The following is a 15,126-nucleotide window of genomic DNA, read 5'->3' as shown; positions in this document are numbered from 1 at the left end:
CGGAATGCACTTAGCTGTCCTTTATTCACGGGGGACATGCTCCAGGACCCCAGCGGATGCCTGCAAATGCAGAGTGTGCCAAACCCTATATGTACTTTGTTTTTTCCTATACAGACATACCAGTGATAAAGTTTAATTTATAAATTAGGCACAGTAAGAGATTGGCAGCAGTAATAGTGGAACAACTATAACATACTGTGATGGACGTTACATGGACGTGGTCTCTCACGGACGTGTTACTGTTCTGCACTCACCTTTCTGGTGGTAACGTGAGATGACACGGTGCCCAAGTGATGAGACAAAGTGGGCTGGGCCTGCTGGGCAGAGGCAATTCCCGTCCCAGGTGGGGCAGCACCAGGTTCCATCTCGGCACTGGAATGCCCTGCAGTTTAAAACTCACGAGCGGTTTATCCCTGGATCTCCCCACTTAGTATTTCTGGACCACAATGAACCAGTTAACCGTGGATAACTGGCACCACAGAAACCGTGGATAAGAGGGGATGTCCGGACATACTTTGTCCCTTGTCTAATATGAGATAGAATTTTTAAATTGCTTCTTCCCTAGACTGTAGTTAGTTATGTATAGTTTTATATGTAAGTAAAAATAATTATAATTACCACCTTGGTCTGTGGAAGGTGGTTGATCACCTCACCTTGGTGATTTTTATAGGATTAAACAGAAGTTGGATCGAGGAGGAGAGATTCAAGGTTTCATCGGTGCCCTGGAGCAACTCTCTAATCCCGAGCTGATCTTTAAGGTAATCCTGCGTCTTCTAGCCCAAAAAGCGTAGGCCTTAGGTAAGGCCTACTTACAATCTAGCTTGATTTCTCTCCTTTTTTTAAAAATTTTCCCCCCGCCCAGGACTGGACTGATGACATCAAAGTTGAATTAGCAAAGAACCCTGTAAATAAAAAAACCCTTGAGAAGATGTACGAGAGAATGTATGCGGCCTTGGGGGACCCGCAGGCCCCAGGCATCGGGGCCTTCAGAAGGAAGTTTATTAAGGTATGTGCGCTGGCCGCCTGCTTCATGGTGACAGTCATTGTGAACGTCAGTACCTGTATTTGCTGATTTGTTAGCAATTCTGGTTTTAAAATGTCTGTTGAATTTGTAACCTTCTTTAGGTCTGATGCCTTCTTTGAAGTATCGATGGCATATTTTTAGGTCTTATAGTGGCAAGTGGGGCAGTAGGTAAAATCTTGGGGGTTTTATTCTGTCTGGTTCTTCATGCTCCGATTCCCAGATATGAAGGTTACATGCAGTTTAATTTTTTTCTTAAGTCTCACAGAAGGGGTGAGGATATTTTTCCATTGATTTTTAGAGAGTGGAAGGGATGGGGGAGGGGGAAGAGGGAGGGATTGATGTGAGAGAGACACATGAATTGGTTGCCTCCCACATGCACCCCGATTGGGGGCAGTGATTGGACCTGCAACCCAGGTGCATGCCTTTGACCAGCAGTCGAACCCAAGACCCTCAGTCCACGGGCTGGCGCTCTAACCAGAGTGGCCAGGGCTGACTTCCCCAAGTTTTTAGAGCTTTTATTAAAATCTGTGTCTGGAACCATCCATATTCTTCCTGTCTTTCCAAAGGAGCACAAACCAACCAAAGACAGGCCTCAGGTGCTGTGTTAAGATTCTGAAACATTCAAGGAAAGCAAAACTCTAAGTCATGAAAGCACAGGGAAAACCCTATATAATTAACTGAGTACTTATTTATTATAAACATTCAGAAGACTAGAACCTTTTCCAGAGTTCAAATTTACCTTAAACATTAGTATTTAAGGGAAGTTGTTATTCATTTCAGGCTTTTGGGAAAGAGCTTGATAAGCACTTCGGGAGACATGGTTCCAAACTACCCGGAATGGGGCTCCGTGGCTTCAGTGACGTTTCCAACACCCTGTTTTTGAAAATGTGCAAAGACTCGAAGGCCCCTGGGAATCTGAAGGAGTGCTCACCCTGGATGAGCGACTTCCGAGTGGAGTTCCTCAGAAATGAGCTGGAGGTTCCTGGTGAGTTCGCCTTTGGAAGTGACGGAGCTACTCTGAGGAGAGCAGTGCTGCAGCTTCTGATTCTAAAATGTTACCAGGATCTTGGTAGTTGTTGTTACTTTAAAATGTCACCATGTTTTCATCATTAGGAAAATTTATAATTACTTCGAATCAGTGTGCTTTACTCAGTGTCTAATTGGATTTTCGTTTCCTTATATTCCTGATTATGACGAGTGTTCAGATTTCTGTCTAATAATAGCAGTAACATAATTTCTTCTAAAAAATACCCACACTCTGCTTCTGAGTAACTTTTCCTCAGAAACAAAATGCAGGTATAAGTGCAGATCACTCTCAGGAGGCGCTGTGTGCCGGTCCCGTTCATAGTGACGAGATAATGGTGACCTACCTCCCGAGAAAGGATTGTGACATTGAGGGTAAGGGCAGGTTGGTCAGATGTGAACCCAGCATTTTCAAAGACAGTTTTTGTACATTTCATGTTCTTCACCCTGGAATTCACCAGAACCCCCCCAAATAAATGCTTTAATATGGTTACTCATTCCAGTGGATATAAAAACCATTCGGAGAAATACTTTTCTTTGTTATTATTAACAGCTGTGCATCGCAAACAGGCAGTTTGAAGAAAGTCAGCTTGATTCTTGAGAGGACACTGGTGTAGCTCAGCGTGTTTTTCCTGCTGTTTGGAATTCTTGCCTTAGTCAAGTTGAGAAATACGGGGCGGGCAATAGTAGGTCTACAGCTGGCAGCATGCAAACAGTTTATTCTTGTTATTATTTATTAATTACTGTATTACTTATTTATATTACAGCTGTAAGCCTACTTTTAATAGCATTTTTTGAAGTCTGTTTTCTTTAAATGAAAACTTTCAGCAAAAAATTTTTATTAAGTTACATTAGCTTTTTTTATAAATTAGATCAATAGCTATTATTTTTTAGAGAGAGAGGAAGGGAAAGGGAGATAGAGAAACATGAATGTGAGAGCAGAACACTGACTGACTGCCTCCCGCACGCCCCCTACTGGGGCTAAGCCCACAGGCCGGGCAGGTGCCCGGGCGGGATGAGCTGGCGCCTTTCGGGTCCCCGGCCGACGCGCGGCCGCTGGGCAACACCGCCCAGCGCAGCAGCCGTGTTTTCAACGCACAGGGTCCGGTAACAGACTATCTACAGGAGGCTTTTGGTTTTGTCGCAGGTCAGTATGACGGGAAAGGAAAGCCGGTGCCGGAATACCACGCCCGCATCGCGGGGTTTGATGAGCGGGTAGGTGCCCTGTGGGGCCCGGTCGCCCCAGGTGGGTTGTCGTGTGTGGCAGGCGGGTCTTCAGATACGAGAGTATTTTTCCTGCAGTTAACTCCCTGTGTTGTTCTCAGATGTATGTAGTTTTCTGACCCTGTTATTTACTGAATTTCTTAATCTTTCCCGTGCTTTACTATCAGTCCTACTTCAGGACGTAATAAACTTGCAGAATATATGCGATTGGAGCAGCTGCGGGAGGTTGTGCGTTGCTTGCTGTGCGGACGCCCTCGTGCGAGCAGGTGCTCCAGCAGGGAAGGGACACCCCGCCGCCCTCGGCCCTCTCCTCTGCCTCACCTGTTTTCAGAGAGATCTCTCCCTGAGCGGCGTGTGCCCGCCCCCCTCGCTTTCCCCGCTTGGTGGCTGGCGGGCTGGCTGCTCCTAAAACGCTTCCTTAACTCTCCCAGGTGAAAACAATGGCTTCTATCAGGAAGCCGAAGCGCATCGTTGTCCGCGGCCATGACGAGAGGGACTACCCTTTCCTCGTGAAGGGGGGCGAGGACCTGCGGCAGGACCAGCGCATCCAGCAGGTCTTCGGGGTCATGAACGGCGTCCTCTCCCGAGACGCCGCCTGCAGCCAGAGACACATGCAGCTGAGGACCTACCGCGTCATACCCATGACCTCCAGGTACCCGCCTGGGCACTGTCGTCCGAGGGTGGACTTACGGGAATGGAAACCTCAGCCCTGGGCCAAGTCCCTGTTTAACGTGGCTGAGGCGGGGTTGGAGGTCGCTTGGCAGGTTGGAGTTTTCGATTTCAGGAAGACAGAGAGCAAACCAGACTAATAAACACTCATAAGCCTGTGGTTTTCATCTTAATGTGGAGAAAGTAAGTGAGGAATTGACATGAAAGTCTACTGCTTGCCCGGCCAGCGTGGCTCAGTAGCTGAGCACCGACCTGTGGTCCAGGAGGTCGGGGTTCGATTCCCGGTCGGGGCACAGGCCCGGGTTTCAGGCTCGATCCCCAGTCGGGGGCGTGCAGGAGGCAGCCGATCAGTGACTCTCATCATTGATGTTTCTCTCTCCCCCTCCCTCTGAAATCAATAAAAATACATTTCTTAAATATTCTGCTTTAATTCTACAGAACTTTCTCTCTAGTAAAGAAAGAGCATTTGGGGTTTATATTCACAACCTTTTATTCTGCTTTTACAGATTAGGATTAATCGAATGGATTGAAAATACTTTTACCTTAAAGGACCTTCTTTTGAGCAACATGTCGGAAGAGGAGAGAGCAGCTTATACGAGGTAACGTGGAGTCGGACTGGCTTCACCTCGCCTGCCCCGCCCGGTGCCCCCCAGCCGGCTGCTGCCTCCCAGACGGACTCTGCTGCCTCTGAGCAGACTTGTTTCCCATCAGTCTCTTCCTCCCCCTGTTTCCAGTCACATTTCAGGGCCCCTTTTCATGGGTGCTCTCGGCCCAGCCAACACAGCGACTGCTTGCCTCCCGCACGTGCCCCAGCCGGGGCCGGGGGTCAAACCCGCAGCCCAGGTATGTGCCCTTGACCAGGAATCCAACCCACGACCCTGCGGTCTGCGGGCTGACGCTCTGGCTACCGAGCCAGCGCGTCCAGGGCCCGCTATCTTTTTGAAACAAGGCACTTCCAACCCCCGTTACTAAAAGTCATCGCTATTTTTTTCTTTGCATGTTGCAGTTTTTCATACTGAAGATTTTCATCCCAGTTGAAACTAGGAGAGAATTTAGTTGAAAACAGAGTTCTGATTACAAAATTAACTTAGTAGCAACTCAAAAAATATTCAACTTAATTGCGCTATTAAGTCGTATGTCGCAAAATTGTTCTATCTTTAGGTATTTTTCAGGAAAACTTGTTAAAGCTTTTGACACAAACCCCAAAGTGGCCAAACATTACAACCATCACATGTTTCCATCTGCCCAGTTACTGCCTTTGCCTGTCAGGTTCTCTCGAAAACAGCTCTTCAAATCCCATTCAGACCCATTGTCCTCTAAGGGAGCACTTTGCTTCCCTTCCTGGGGATCGTGTGTCTGCCTGCTGGGCACCGTGAGAGCCAGTAGGGCCGGGCTTTAGGTGAAGAAACAGACCTCCTCCGTCCTCAGCGAATAACTTGGGGTGGTTTGTCTGAGCGGTGACGTGGCTGCTCCCCGCTGTTCCCCGCCTGTCGCCCTGTGGTCACGGCCTTTTCTGGGACGAGATTTCTAGACCCATACGCCGAGGTCACAGACACCTTTATTTGGGTCCTCTCCTTTCTCTCTCTATGCAGTGGGAAAATTGTTGTATCCAGTTGTTTTGTGCCCGAACTTTTGCACAGGAAATAACTTTGGTTTCTTTAGAAATTGAGAATGAGGAACGATGCGTTGAAATCCTAGATCCAGAGTAGCCTGGCTCAGTGTTAATATTAAACATGCTCAAGGTCGTATTTATTTCGCTTATCTCTTTACCGTTTCTCGGTGACTTCTTGGTGATCTCTGCCTCTGAAATCACATAATTAATGCTGAATACCTTCCTCATGCTGGTTCCCTCTTCCCTGTTTGCTAGTGATCCCGGAGCCCCTCCATTTGAGTATAGAGACTGGCTGACAAGGACGACTGGGAAACAGGACGCCAGCGCCTACATGCTCATGTACAAGTAAGTCCGTTTAGATTTTCCTCTTTATAACTAGTTCATGCTTCTCAAAGTTGCATATATACTTTACTTTTGTTCCTTAGAAAGACTTACCCCAGAGAGATCATCAAAATCTAGTTATTTTATATTTGAGCTGCCGTGTAAATAAAGAATTTTAGATTTCCAGTCACAAGAACAAAGGTTCTAATCAGACCTTTTCTGTTATTAAATCACAGGAGAGCTAGTCGCACCGAAACAGTCACATCTTTCAGAAAAAGAGAGAGCAGAGTGCCGCCCGATCTGTTGAAGTGAGTATGGCTGCCTTACCCACCGGCCGGTGCGTGGCCGAGACCACAGCCCGTGTCCCTCCGCAGGCGAGCCTTCCTGAGGATGAGCACCGGCCCCGAGGCCTTCCTGGCTCTGCGCACCCACTTCGCCACCTCTCACGCTCTGATGTGCATTAGCCACTGGATCCTGGGCATCGGGGACAGGCACCTGAACAACTTCATGGTGAGCGCGGAGACCGGCGGAGTGATCGGGATTGACTTCGGGCACGCGTTCGGGACGGCCACGCAGGTAGGCCCGCCAGGCTCCCTCTGTCCTCGGCTAGTCTCGGGGCTTGGCGACACCCTCTGGAGTGGAGAGTTCCTAAGGAAGAAACAGCACGTCGGTTGGGTCAGCTTTGTCGGGAACGTTACTAAATTCGACATTCTGGTGGAAAGGGATATTCTCAGCTTCATTTCGTCATGGTTCAGACAGGTCGCACAGGTGTGATGGCAACTTATTCCCCCAGAGCTGAGAAGAACATGTTCCTGTAGAAAGAGACGACCGTAGGAAGTTCTATGCCTTTTTTGCCCGGCCTGCGTGGCTCAGCAGTTGAGCATCGACTTAGGATCCAGGAGATCACTGTTCGATTCCTGGTCAGGGCCTCGATCCCCAGTTGGGGACGTGCAGGAGGCTGCCGATCAATGACTTTTTCTTCATTTATGTTTCTATCTCTCCCTTCCTCTCTCTGAAATCAATAAAGGCATATATGTGTGTGTGTGTGTGTGTATTTAATATGTCTTTGTTGATTTTCAGAGAGAGAGAGAGAGGGAGAGGGAGAGAGAAACATCAATGAGAGAGTGTCATTGATCGGCTGCCTTCTGCACATCCCCGGCTGGGGAATCAAGCCCTCAACCTGGGCATGTGCCCTGACCTGGAATCGAACCCGCGACCTACTGGATCCTAGGTTGATGCTCAACCACTGAGCCACGCCGGCCGGGCCCCCTGGATGTTTTAAATAGTGCTTCTAAATCTCCGTAGGCTGTGTGGCTCTGTGCGCATGGGGTTTGCATTGCCAGGATGACGCTGTTGATTATTCTTGGGCACACTAGATTCATATCCGTATAAAAAGAAGTTTTCCTGTTCTCACTAGATGTGGACAGTGACCACGGGGAGATGGTTTGTGCCTATTCCTCTGTGGTTTCTAGTTACTATATTCTGTTTCTTGCATGGGTTTTTCTCTGTAGTTTCTGCCAGTCCCTGAGCTGATGCCGTTTCGTCTGACTCGCCAGTTTATCAACCTGATGTTACCCATGAGAGAGACAGGTGTCATGTACAGCGTCATGGTGCACAGCCTGAGGGCCTTCCGCGCACAGCCTGACCTGCTGACCACCACCATGGACGTGTTCGTGAAGGAGCCTTCCTTCGACTGGAAGGTGGGGCTGCTTCTAAACTCGGTCACATTTATCACGGCATCATCAACCTGCCGTCCGCTTTTATACGATGGAAAGGCATCCAGATGTGTTTACTGAAATATTTACATGGTTTTGTAGAGCATTTCTCAAAATTAACATTCGGGATCATTTGGCCTGAAAACCAGATAAGAAACGTAACGTTTATTTGGACAAAACTGTTGTTTCAATTGAGTGTGTTTCTAACTAGAGGAGGAAGGAGGGGCCCGTTGCTGGTGGGCTCGATTTCTCTCGGAGACAACTTTTATTTTAAAACCTGTTCCCCAGGGGGTCTTTCTTGGTCACGAAGATCAGCACCGCTTTCTTGAATCTCAGGGTTCTTTAATGAGCTCAGCACTGGCACCCGCGGAGGGAGCGGCGTCTGCAGCTGCGGGGCCCAGGATCGGCCTCGCCGGTGCGCGCCGCCCTGAGAGCCCGTGTAGGGGCCGCAGAGCCCCGGTTCCTTACGGCCGTCACTCGTCCACCTGTTTGAATTCGGCCCCGTACACTGTTGTCTTTTCCTTTAGAATTTTGAGCAGAAAATGCTGAAAAAGGGAGGATCGTGGATTCAAGAAATAAACGTATCAGAGAGAAACTGGTACCCCCGGCAGAAAGTGTTCTACGCCGCGAGGAAGTTAGCGGGCGCCAACCCGGCAGCTGTTACCTGGTGAGACGCCCTGTGGGAAGCGGACGGGACCCCGGGCGCCGCCGGGACGGCCCCTCGGCGCCGAGAACTCTCCGTGCGGCCTGGGATGTTACCCCACTGCCCCCGCTGTACATACAGCGAGCGCTCAGCATCGCTCAGAGAGACACCGTTCCACACCCACTGATGACATAGTGCAGCGTGGCCCGGGGCGGTGCGGGGACACGGGGCGGCTCCCGAGCGTTAACCGTGGAGCCGCCGTCGGGCGCGTCCGCTCGGCGGCCCTCACGTTCTGTTTGTCTACAAACGGAACCTCCTGACCCCCAGGTTATGAGCGCAGACGAGCCCTATAAACGACGGGGGGCAGGCGTGCTAGCTGGGAACGGGGCGACCCGGGGAAGCGGTGGCTGGTTTACGGTTTTGCACCCGTTTACTCTTTCCAGTGACGAGCTACGCCTGGGCCATGAGACGGTGCCCGCCTTTGCCGACTACATCGCAGTGGCCCGAGGAAGCAAGGACTACAGCCTTCGTGCCCAAGAAGCGGAGAGGGGACTTTCGGAGGAGGCTCAGGTGAACTGCCTGATTGACCAGGCGACGGACCCCAACATCCTGGGCAGAACGTGGGGAGGCTGGGAGCCCTGGATGTGAGGTCTGGGGGAGCCCGCGGGCGGAAGATAGGAAAGCAAGACCCTGCCCGTCCCCTGAGCCCACTTTCCCGAAGCTCTAAAGAGAAGAAAAGGTCGTGGCGACCGAGGGAATATTGAGGTGAAGGAATGACTGGGCTGCAGTAAGGAGTTAGCTTAGGGCTGTAGCAGGCTTAGTGGGAGGGCGAATGTCTGGGCCACGCGCGTGTGCGGTGAGAGGCGTCCGGGGCGCTGTGACTCAGGCGAGCCAGCTGTCCTAATTAATGGAGCGAGTGTGGCCCGGCCGGGGCGGCTCAGCGGCTGAGCGTCCGCCTGTGGACCAGGAGGTCACCGTTGGATTCCCAGGCAGGGCGCAGGCCCCTCCTCTAAAACCTCCACACACCTGGGACTGTTCTCAGGTTGGCTTGAGCTTTTTATTACTGTTTCTTTCAAACATTTGTATTTGGAAACTTTTGTATGATTTTGAGAAATGATAATGTTAAGAATATGGAAGATTAAAGTTTTTTCCCAAATTAGTGTATAACTTTTATGCAGTTTCAAAACCAAAATGTTCACCTTGTATAAAGTATGTTGTTATGTTACTTGAGAAATTTATTCTGTTAACTATAGGGTGAATGCATTGTGGCACTAAACCTTTATGTTCTCAGCAAATAGTCTTTATTCAAAGAAACTTCATCTTTAAGGAAAATAAGCGGTCCTGCATGTGGAAACCCAGTGTACACGCGACCTGGTAAAGATGTTTTGCTGTAGCATAAAAACAACCAAAAAAGCCTCCTGATTCACCACAGTTCTCACTTGACTCCTGATAATGTGGGATATATTCATTAACTAGGCCCCCATATTATGGGAAACTGTTTTCTAATGACTACTTTTTATGTCAATAAAAGTTCATTGTTACCAGATGGCTGTGTGTGAGTCTGATTTCAAAGCTGACTGCTTGGAAATTCCATCAGAAACCATGAGCATGAACAAAAAAGAGACAGTCACAGTGTAGAGCGCTCGCCAGACGCCCGAACAGCTGCTCGGGACAGTGACGTCCTCGGTGCACACGTAGGGCTGCGTGTCTGGCTCGCCCCCGTGGTCCACACTCCAGCCCCGTGACTCTGGCTGAATAAAGGCATTTGATCTGGCTCATAATCAACAGAAGGCCACTTAGCAGAGGGGAAGAGCGCTGGGGGCTTGAGGGGGTAAAAGGGGTCAAATGCATGGCGACCGAGAGAGCAGACTTCCGGCGATAACCATGCAGTGCAGCGTGGTGTCGATAGTGTATCGTAGGGCTGTGCACTGGACAGACAACGTTATTAACCAGCGTCACCCCAATAAATTTAATTGAAAAATATATCTGGTTTGGAAACCAGGAAGTAAGACATCTCTACTGATTATAAGGAAATAGGAATAATATTAAGAATTTTTTATTAGAAATTTTGTTATTAAGCACTTTTTAAAGACAGAAGCCACATACACTTTCAGAAATGTGAGCTTAAAGGCAAGCAAAGAATTTTTCCAGAAGTAGGACAGATTGCTCCATTTGCTTCCCGCATCTTGAGATGGAGCAGCGTGCTGGACTTCATTATCGGTGCCCTGTGCCGAGGAGAGGAGACGCCTGAGCGGGGAGGGGCTAGTAAAAATAGTAAGTAAACTCCCCAGTCGGTGTGGCCCCGGGGGTTGAGCATTGACCCATGAAGTTGGGGTCATGACTCGATTCCCGGTCAGGGCACAGGCTTGGGTTGCTGGCTCGGTCCCCAGTAGGGGGCATGCAGGAGGCAGCGGATCAATGACTCATCATTGATATTTCTGTCTCCTTCCCTCTCTCTGAAATCAATAAAAAAAAACATTTAAAAAATAGTAAACATGCACTGTGTAATATTGGATTTATTTATATATACATATTCATAGCTATTATTTAAGTTTTGCAAACATAATGGTAATACTTACATTGTAAATAGACTTTAACATTATATTCTGATTGCATATGAAACAAACTTTTGTCTTTTCAACCCCCAAATAATCCGGGAATGTTTATATTAAAAAACTCAACAAAAAAGACTTGAGTGAATCCGTGTTTATGAATACTGATTTAAATACTTTATCAAACTAAAGCCAAGTCCGTCATCAGTTCCTTTAAGATCAGGGCGATGCCATAACCACTGTCTCAGCTCTGACGGTGTCTGCACACAGCACACGGGATAAGATGACGGAGGAAGGGTGGTCAAAGAGAAAAATCACTTCGTTGGCCTACAAGACATTTTGAAATAACTTTATTAACAACCAGTAACTTCTGCTAAACTGTGTATTTGTGAACTTCAGAATATTGCCTATGAATGGACGTGAAAGCACAGCTGTCAGGGTTGGACGTTTCTCTGTGAACATTGTAAAAGTGGAAAACTTCAGGATTGACCTTTAAAAAGCAAAAGCCACTGGCATGTCGAGGGGGTTGCACTGGATCCTTAGGTGCTTTGGGCGGTGTGGGCATTTCAACAACACGCAACCCGGGCCTGGGCCCTCACCAGGGACTGAAACGGAGACCCCCTGGTTCATGGGTCCACGCTCAACCCCTGAGCCACGCCGGCCGGGCAAAAGTCTCTAACCTGGCAGTTGAGAAGAGGGCACTAAAGCCAACAGTTTTCCTCTGGAAGCTTGGTTTTGTTTTGGACAGCACTGCTCAAAACCATTTTCATTGTTCTAGACTGTAACTTGGAGCCCTGGTCTTGCCCCGTAGGAAGCATCCAGAAACGATCCCACGTTAGAACTGAGTTAGGGTCACTCCACACTGGGAGTCAGCAGGAAAACACCTGAGGTGCTTTTTCCCATCCTGATAGCGCTTAGCCACGGGGTAGAGCACATTTTAGGCACGTTGAGCTGCTTGAATTTCTAAAGCCTGGTGTGTTTACAGCCCACGTGCACAGTTCAGCTGAGCTCAACCGAGGAATGTCCTCCTAAGCCGGGGGACCCACGGCTTCCAGCCGGAATGCGTCTTACTTGATTCCTTCCTCCTGACAGCCCCACTCGGAAGGCCGCAGCCAAGAGAAGGCCCAGCGATGATTTGAAACAGATCCCTAACAACGAGGAATTTTTAAGAACAACTTGGTATTTATCTTGAATACATTATTAGTGGAGACATTCAAGAAATGACTATGAACAACGGCCACAAAAACTAAAGTTTAAATTGTTTTATTTTTTAAAAAGTCTTTAATTTGCCCTCAAATGTCGCAACAAACCCATTATTGCAGATCTACAATCTCTCCTCTCTTTCTGGAAAAGGAAAGAAAATTCTTTTTATTAAATGGATTTGTTTTTATTAGTTTTATTTTTCAGTTACAGTTCACATTCGATGTTATTTTGTATCACTTTCAGGTGTGCAGCACAGCGGTTACTCGCAGGCTTTACCAAGTGTTCTCTCCCGCTGCTACTCTCCGGCCGCCGGGCGGTCACTCGAGGGTTTTCCTTCCATCGGTTTTCAGGGAGTGGAAGGGGGCAGGGAAGCGTCCACGCGGGAGAGACGCCAAGTGGGTGCCTCCCGCGGAGAGCCCGAGACCCTTCCGTCCGCAGCCCGGGGCTCTAACCGCTGAGGCCCCGGCCAGGGCAGGGTGGCTGCCCCCACCCCCCGTTTTACCCCCAACAGGTCATAACAGCACCGCAGCTGCCCCTGCGCCCCTCGGCCCAGTCCCGCAGCAGCGCGCGCTCCTTCTGGAAAGACGGGCGCGCGGCGCAGGGTCTGGAAATCAGCCCGGGGCCGGGGCATCCGCGCTGCTGCGCCTCGGGAACCGAGGGCCAGGGACCGGGGCCTGAGGCAGGACGAGGGGGCGGGAGGGGGCCCTGGTTCGAGCGGCGGCCGCGCTTTAGGGGACGGAACGGGTCGGAAGGCCCGGCCCTGCCCGCGGGGCTCAGGCGCGCCTGGGGCACGGCTCTGGCTGCCGGCTGCTTGCTGGCTCTGTCCAGGCCCCGTCCAGGCTCCGTCCAGGCTCCATCCGGCTCCATCCAGGCCCCGTCCAGGCCCCGTTCAGGCTCCTTCCAGGCCCCGTCCAGGCCCCATCCGGCTCCATCCAGGCCCCGTTCAGGCCCCGTTCAGGCTCCTTCCAGGCCCCGTCCAGGCCCCATCCGGCTCCATCCAGGCCCCGTCCAGGCCCCATCCGGCTCCATCCAGGCCCCGTTCAGGCCCCGTTCAGGCTCCGTCCAGGCCCCGTCCAGGCCCCATCCGGCTCCATCCAGGCCCCGTCCAGGCCCCGTCCAGGCTCCGTCCAGTCTCCATCCGGCTCCATCCAGGCCCAGTCCCGGCGCCGGAGGGAGGTGGCCAATCGATTGTCTGTCCCTCCCCCCCTCTGTCCCTCCCCCCCTCTGTCCCTCCCGCTGTCGCCGAGCCGCGGGGGGCACATCCTCGGGCGAGGGCTGGGAAAAGAAGGGAATGCGCGCCCCAAGCTCGGGGCGCCGGCGAGTCCACGCCCGGCAGGTCTCGGGTAAGCCGCGCCCGCCCCCCAGCGAGGCCCCGACGGCTTTGGATCGGAACGACCAGCTGTTTCCGACACGCGGACCGAGCGAGGGAGCCGCGGGCCCCAGCGCGCGCGAAGGACGAGCCGGGCACCAGGCGGCGCTGGGAGGCCGGGCGCGGGCGGGGCGGGGCGGGGCCCGGGGCCGGCAGCTTCCCGGGGGCCCGGCCCGGCCTCCGCGCGCTGCAGCCGACGGCGCTCAGGGACCCGCAGGCTCGGGCGCTCCCCGCGCCCCCCGCCCCCCGCCCTCCCCGGGGTCCGGAAGCTCCGGCCGCGACGCCGAGGACCTCGGGGCTGCCGAGGGCCCCTGCTCTGCCCCCGCCCGGGGTCCTCCTCCCCGGCCTCCCCCCTCCCGACCCTGGGAACCGGCGCGGGTCTGACTTCACCGCGGGAAGGACGGGGCGGCCCCTCCGCCGGGTCCAGGAAGGAGAGGCCCGGGTGCGGGCAGGGGAGGGTCATTCCCAGCAGGACCGCTCGGGCCGGTCCAGGCCGGGGGCGGGGAGGAAGCCGCGCCTCTGCCCTCCCGGGGGTGGGGAGCCCCGGGGCGCGGCGGGGGCGGGGGCGGGCGGGCGCGCTCGGGCGGCGGGGCCCCGCCGCGGCCCTTCCCCGCGGCCCCCGGCGCCCCGGGCGGGGAGCGGGGCGGGGCCTGCGCCGCGTCAGCCGGGCTAGAAAAGGCGGCGGCGCGGCCCCGCGGGGACAGCCGCGCTCCCCGGAGCCCAGCCCGACGCCGCCATGAGCGCCGCGCTCTTCAGCCTGGACGGCCCGGCGCGCGGCGCGCCCTGGCCCGCGGACCCCGCGCCCTTCTACGAGCCGGGCCGGACCTGCAAGCCCGCCCGCGCGCTGGAGCCGGGCGCCGCCGCCCCCGCCATGTACGAGGACGAGAGCGCCATCGACTTCAGCGCCTACATCGACTCCATGGCCGCCGTGCCCACCCTGGAGCTGTGCCACGACGAGCTCTTCGCCGACCTCTTCAACAGCAACCACAAGGCGGGCGCGCCGGGCGCCCCGGAGCCGGCGCCCCCCGGCGGCCCCGCGCGCGCCCCGGGCCCCGGCGCCGCCCCGCGCCCGCTGAAGCGCGAGCCCGACTGGGGCGACGGCGACGCGGCGGGCTCGCTGCTGCCCGCGCAGGTGGCCGCGTGCGCGCAGACGGTGGTCAGCCTGGCGGCCGCCGCGCAGCCCACGCCGCCCACGTCGCCAGAGCCCCCGCGGGGCAGCCCCGGCCCCAGCCCCGCGCCCGGCCCGGCCCGGGACAGGGGCGCGGGCAAGAGGGGCCCGGACCGCGGCAGCCCCGAGTACCGGCAGCGGCGCGAGCGCAACAACATCGCCGTGCGCAAGAGCCGCGACAAGGCCAAGCGGCGCAACCAGGAGATGCAGCAGAAGCTCGTGGAGCTGTCGGCCGAGAACGAGCAGCTGCGGCGGCGCGTGGAGCAGCTGACGCGCGACCTGGCCGGCCTGCGGCAGTTCTTCAAGCAGCTGCCCGGCGCGCCCTTCCTGCCGGCCGCGGGCGCCGCGGACTCCCGGTGACGCCGGCCGGGCCTGGGCGCGGGGCCCGGCGACGATACCTCAGCCCCGGGCCGGACTCGGCGCCCGACGCCCGACGCCCGACGCCGCGGGAGCCGGGCCCGGCGCTGCGCTCCCCGGGACTCAGGGGCGCGGGGCCGCGGCCGGACTGGCGCCCCCGACCCTGCAGAGAAGCTGTGTTTATTCCCTTAAATTATTTTTATAAAGGTAGCTTTTCTACATCTTACTCCTGCCGAAGCAGCTAAG

The 15,126-nt window shown here is 53.9% G+C and overlaps 2 protein-coding genes across 2 annotated transcripts in view; both read left to right on the top strand.

Annotated features, from left to right (window-relative positions):
* Positions 1–9,777, top strand: part of PRKDC (protein kinase, DNA-activated, catalytic subunit) — an 84,895-nt gene extending 75,118 nt beyond the window's left edge. The window contains exons 75-86 of the mRNA XM_087825259.1: positions 671–758; positions 863–1,006; positions 1,805–2,009; positions 3,195–3,262; positions 3,703–3,923; positions 4,447–4,539; positions 5,808–5,897; positions 6,110–6,181; positions 6,248–6,449; positions 7,385–7,573; positions 8,116–8,255; positions 8,675–9,777. Coding sequence (XP_087681385.1) covers positions 671–758; positions 863–1,006; positions 1,805–2,009; positions 3,195–3,262; positions 3,703–3,923; positions 4,447–4,539; positions 5,808–5,897; positions 6,110–6,181; positions 6,248–6,449; positions 7,385–7,573; positions 8,116–8,255; positions 8,675–8,879 — 1,717 coding nt within the window. The 3' untranslated portion in view covers positions 8,880–9,777. The remainder of the gene's footprint in view (positions 1–670; positions 759–862; positions 1,007–1,804; positions 2,010–3,194; positions 3,263–3,702; positions 3,924–4,446; positions 4,540–5,807; positions 5,898–6,109; positions 6,182–6,247; positions 6,450–7,384; positions 7,574–8,115; positions 8,256–8,674) is intronic.
* A 4,314-nt stretch (positions 9,778–14,091) lies between these two features.
* CEBPD (CCAAT enhancer binding protein delta) lies at positions 14,092–14,895 on the top strand. The gene has a single exon (XM_087825258.1). It carries the CDS (start codon positions 14,092–14,094, stop codon positions 14,881–14,883), a length of 792 nt encoding a protein of 263 aa, XP_087681384.1. The 3' UTR covers positions 14,884–14,895.
* Positions 14,896–15,126: the final 231 nt, after the last annotated feature.

The sequence above is a fragment of the Miniopterus natalensis genome, chromosome 16 (assembly GCF_054644295.1).
Source record: "Miniopterus natalensis isolate mMinNat1 chromosome 16, mMinNat1.hap1, whole genome shotgun sequence".
Taxonomy (NCBI): Eukaryota; Metazoa; Chordata; class Mammalia; order Chiroptera; family Miniopteridae; genus Miniopterus; species Miniopterus natalensis.
The sequence above is the reverse complement of the archived record's forward strand: the minus strand, read 5'-3'. Positions and strand labels throughout refer to the sequence as shown.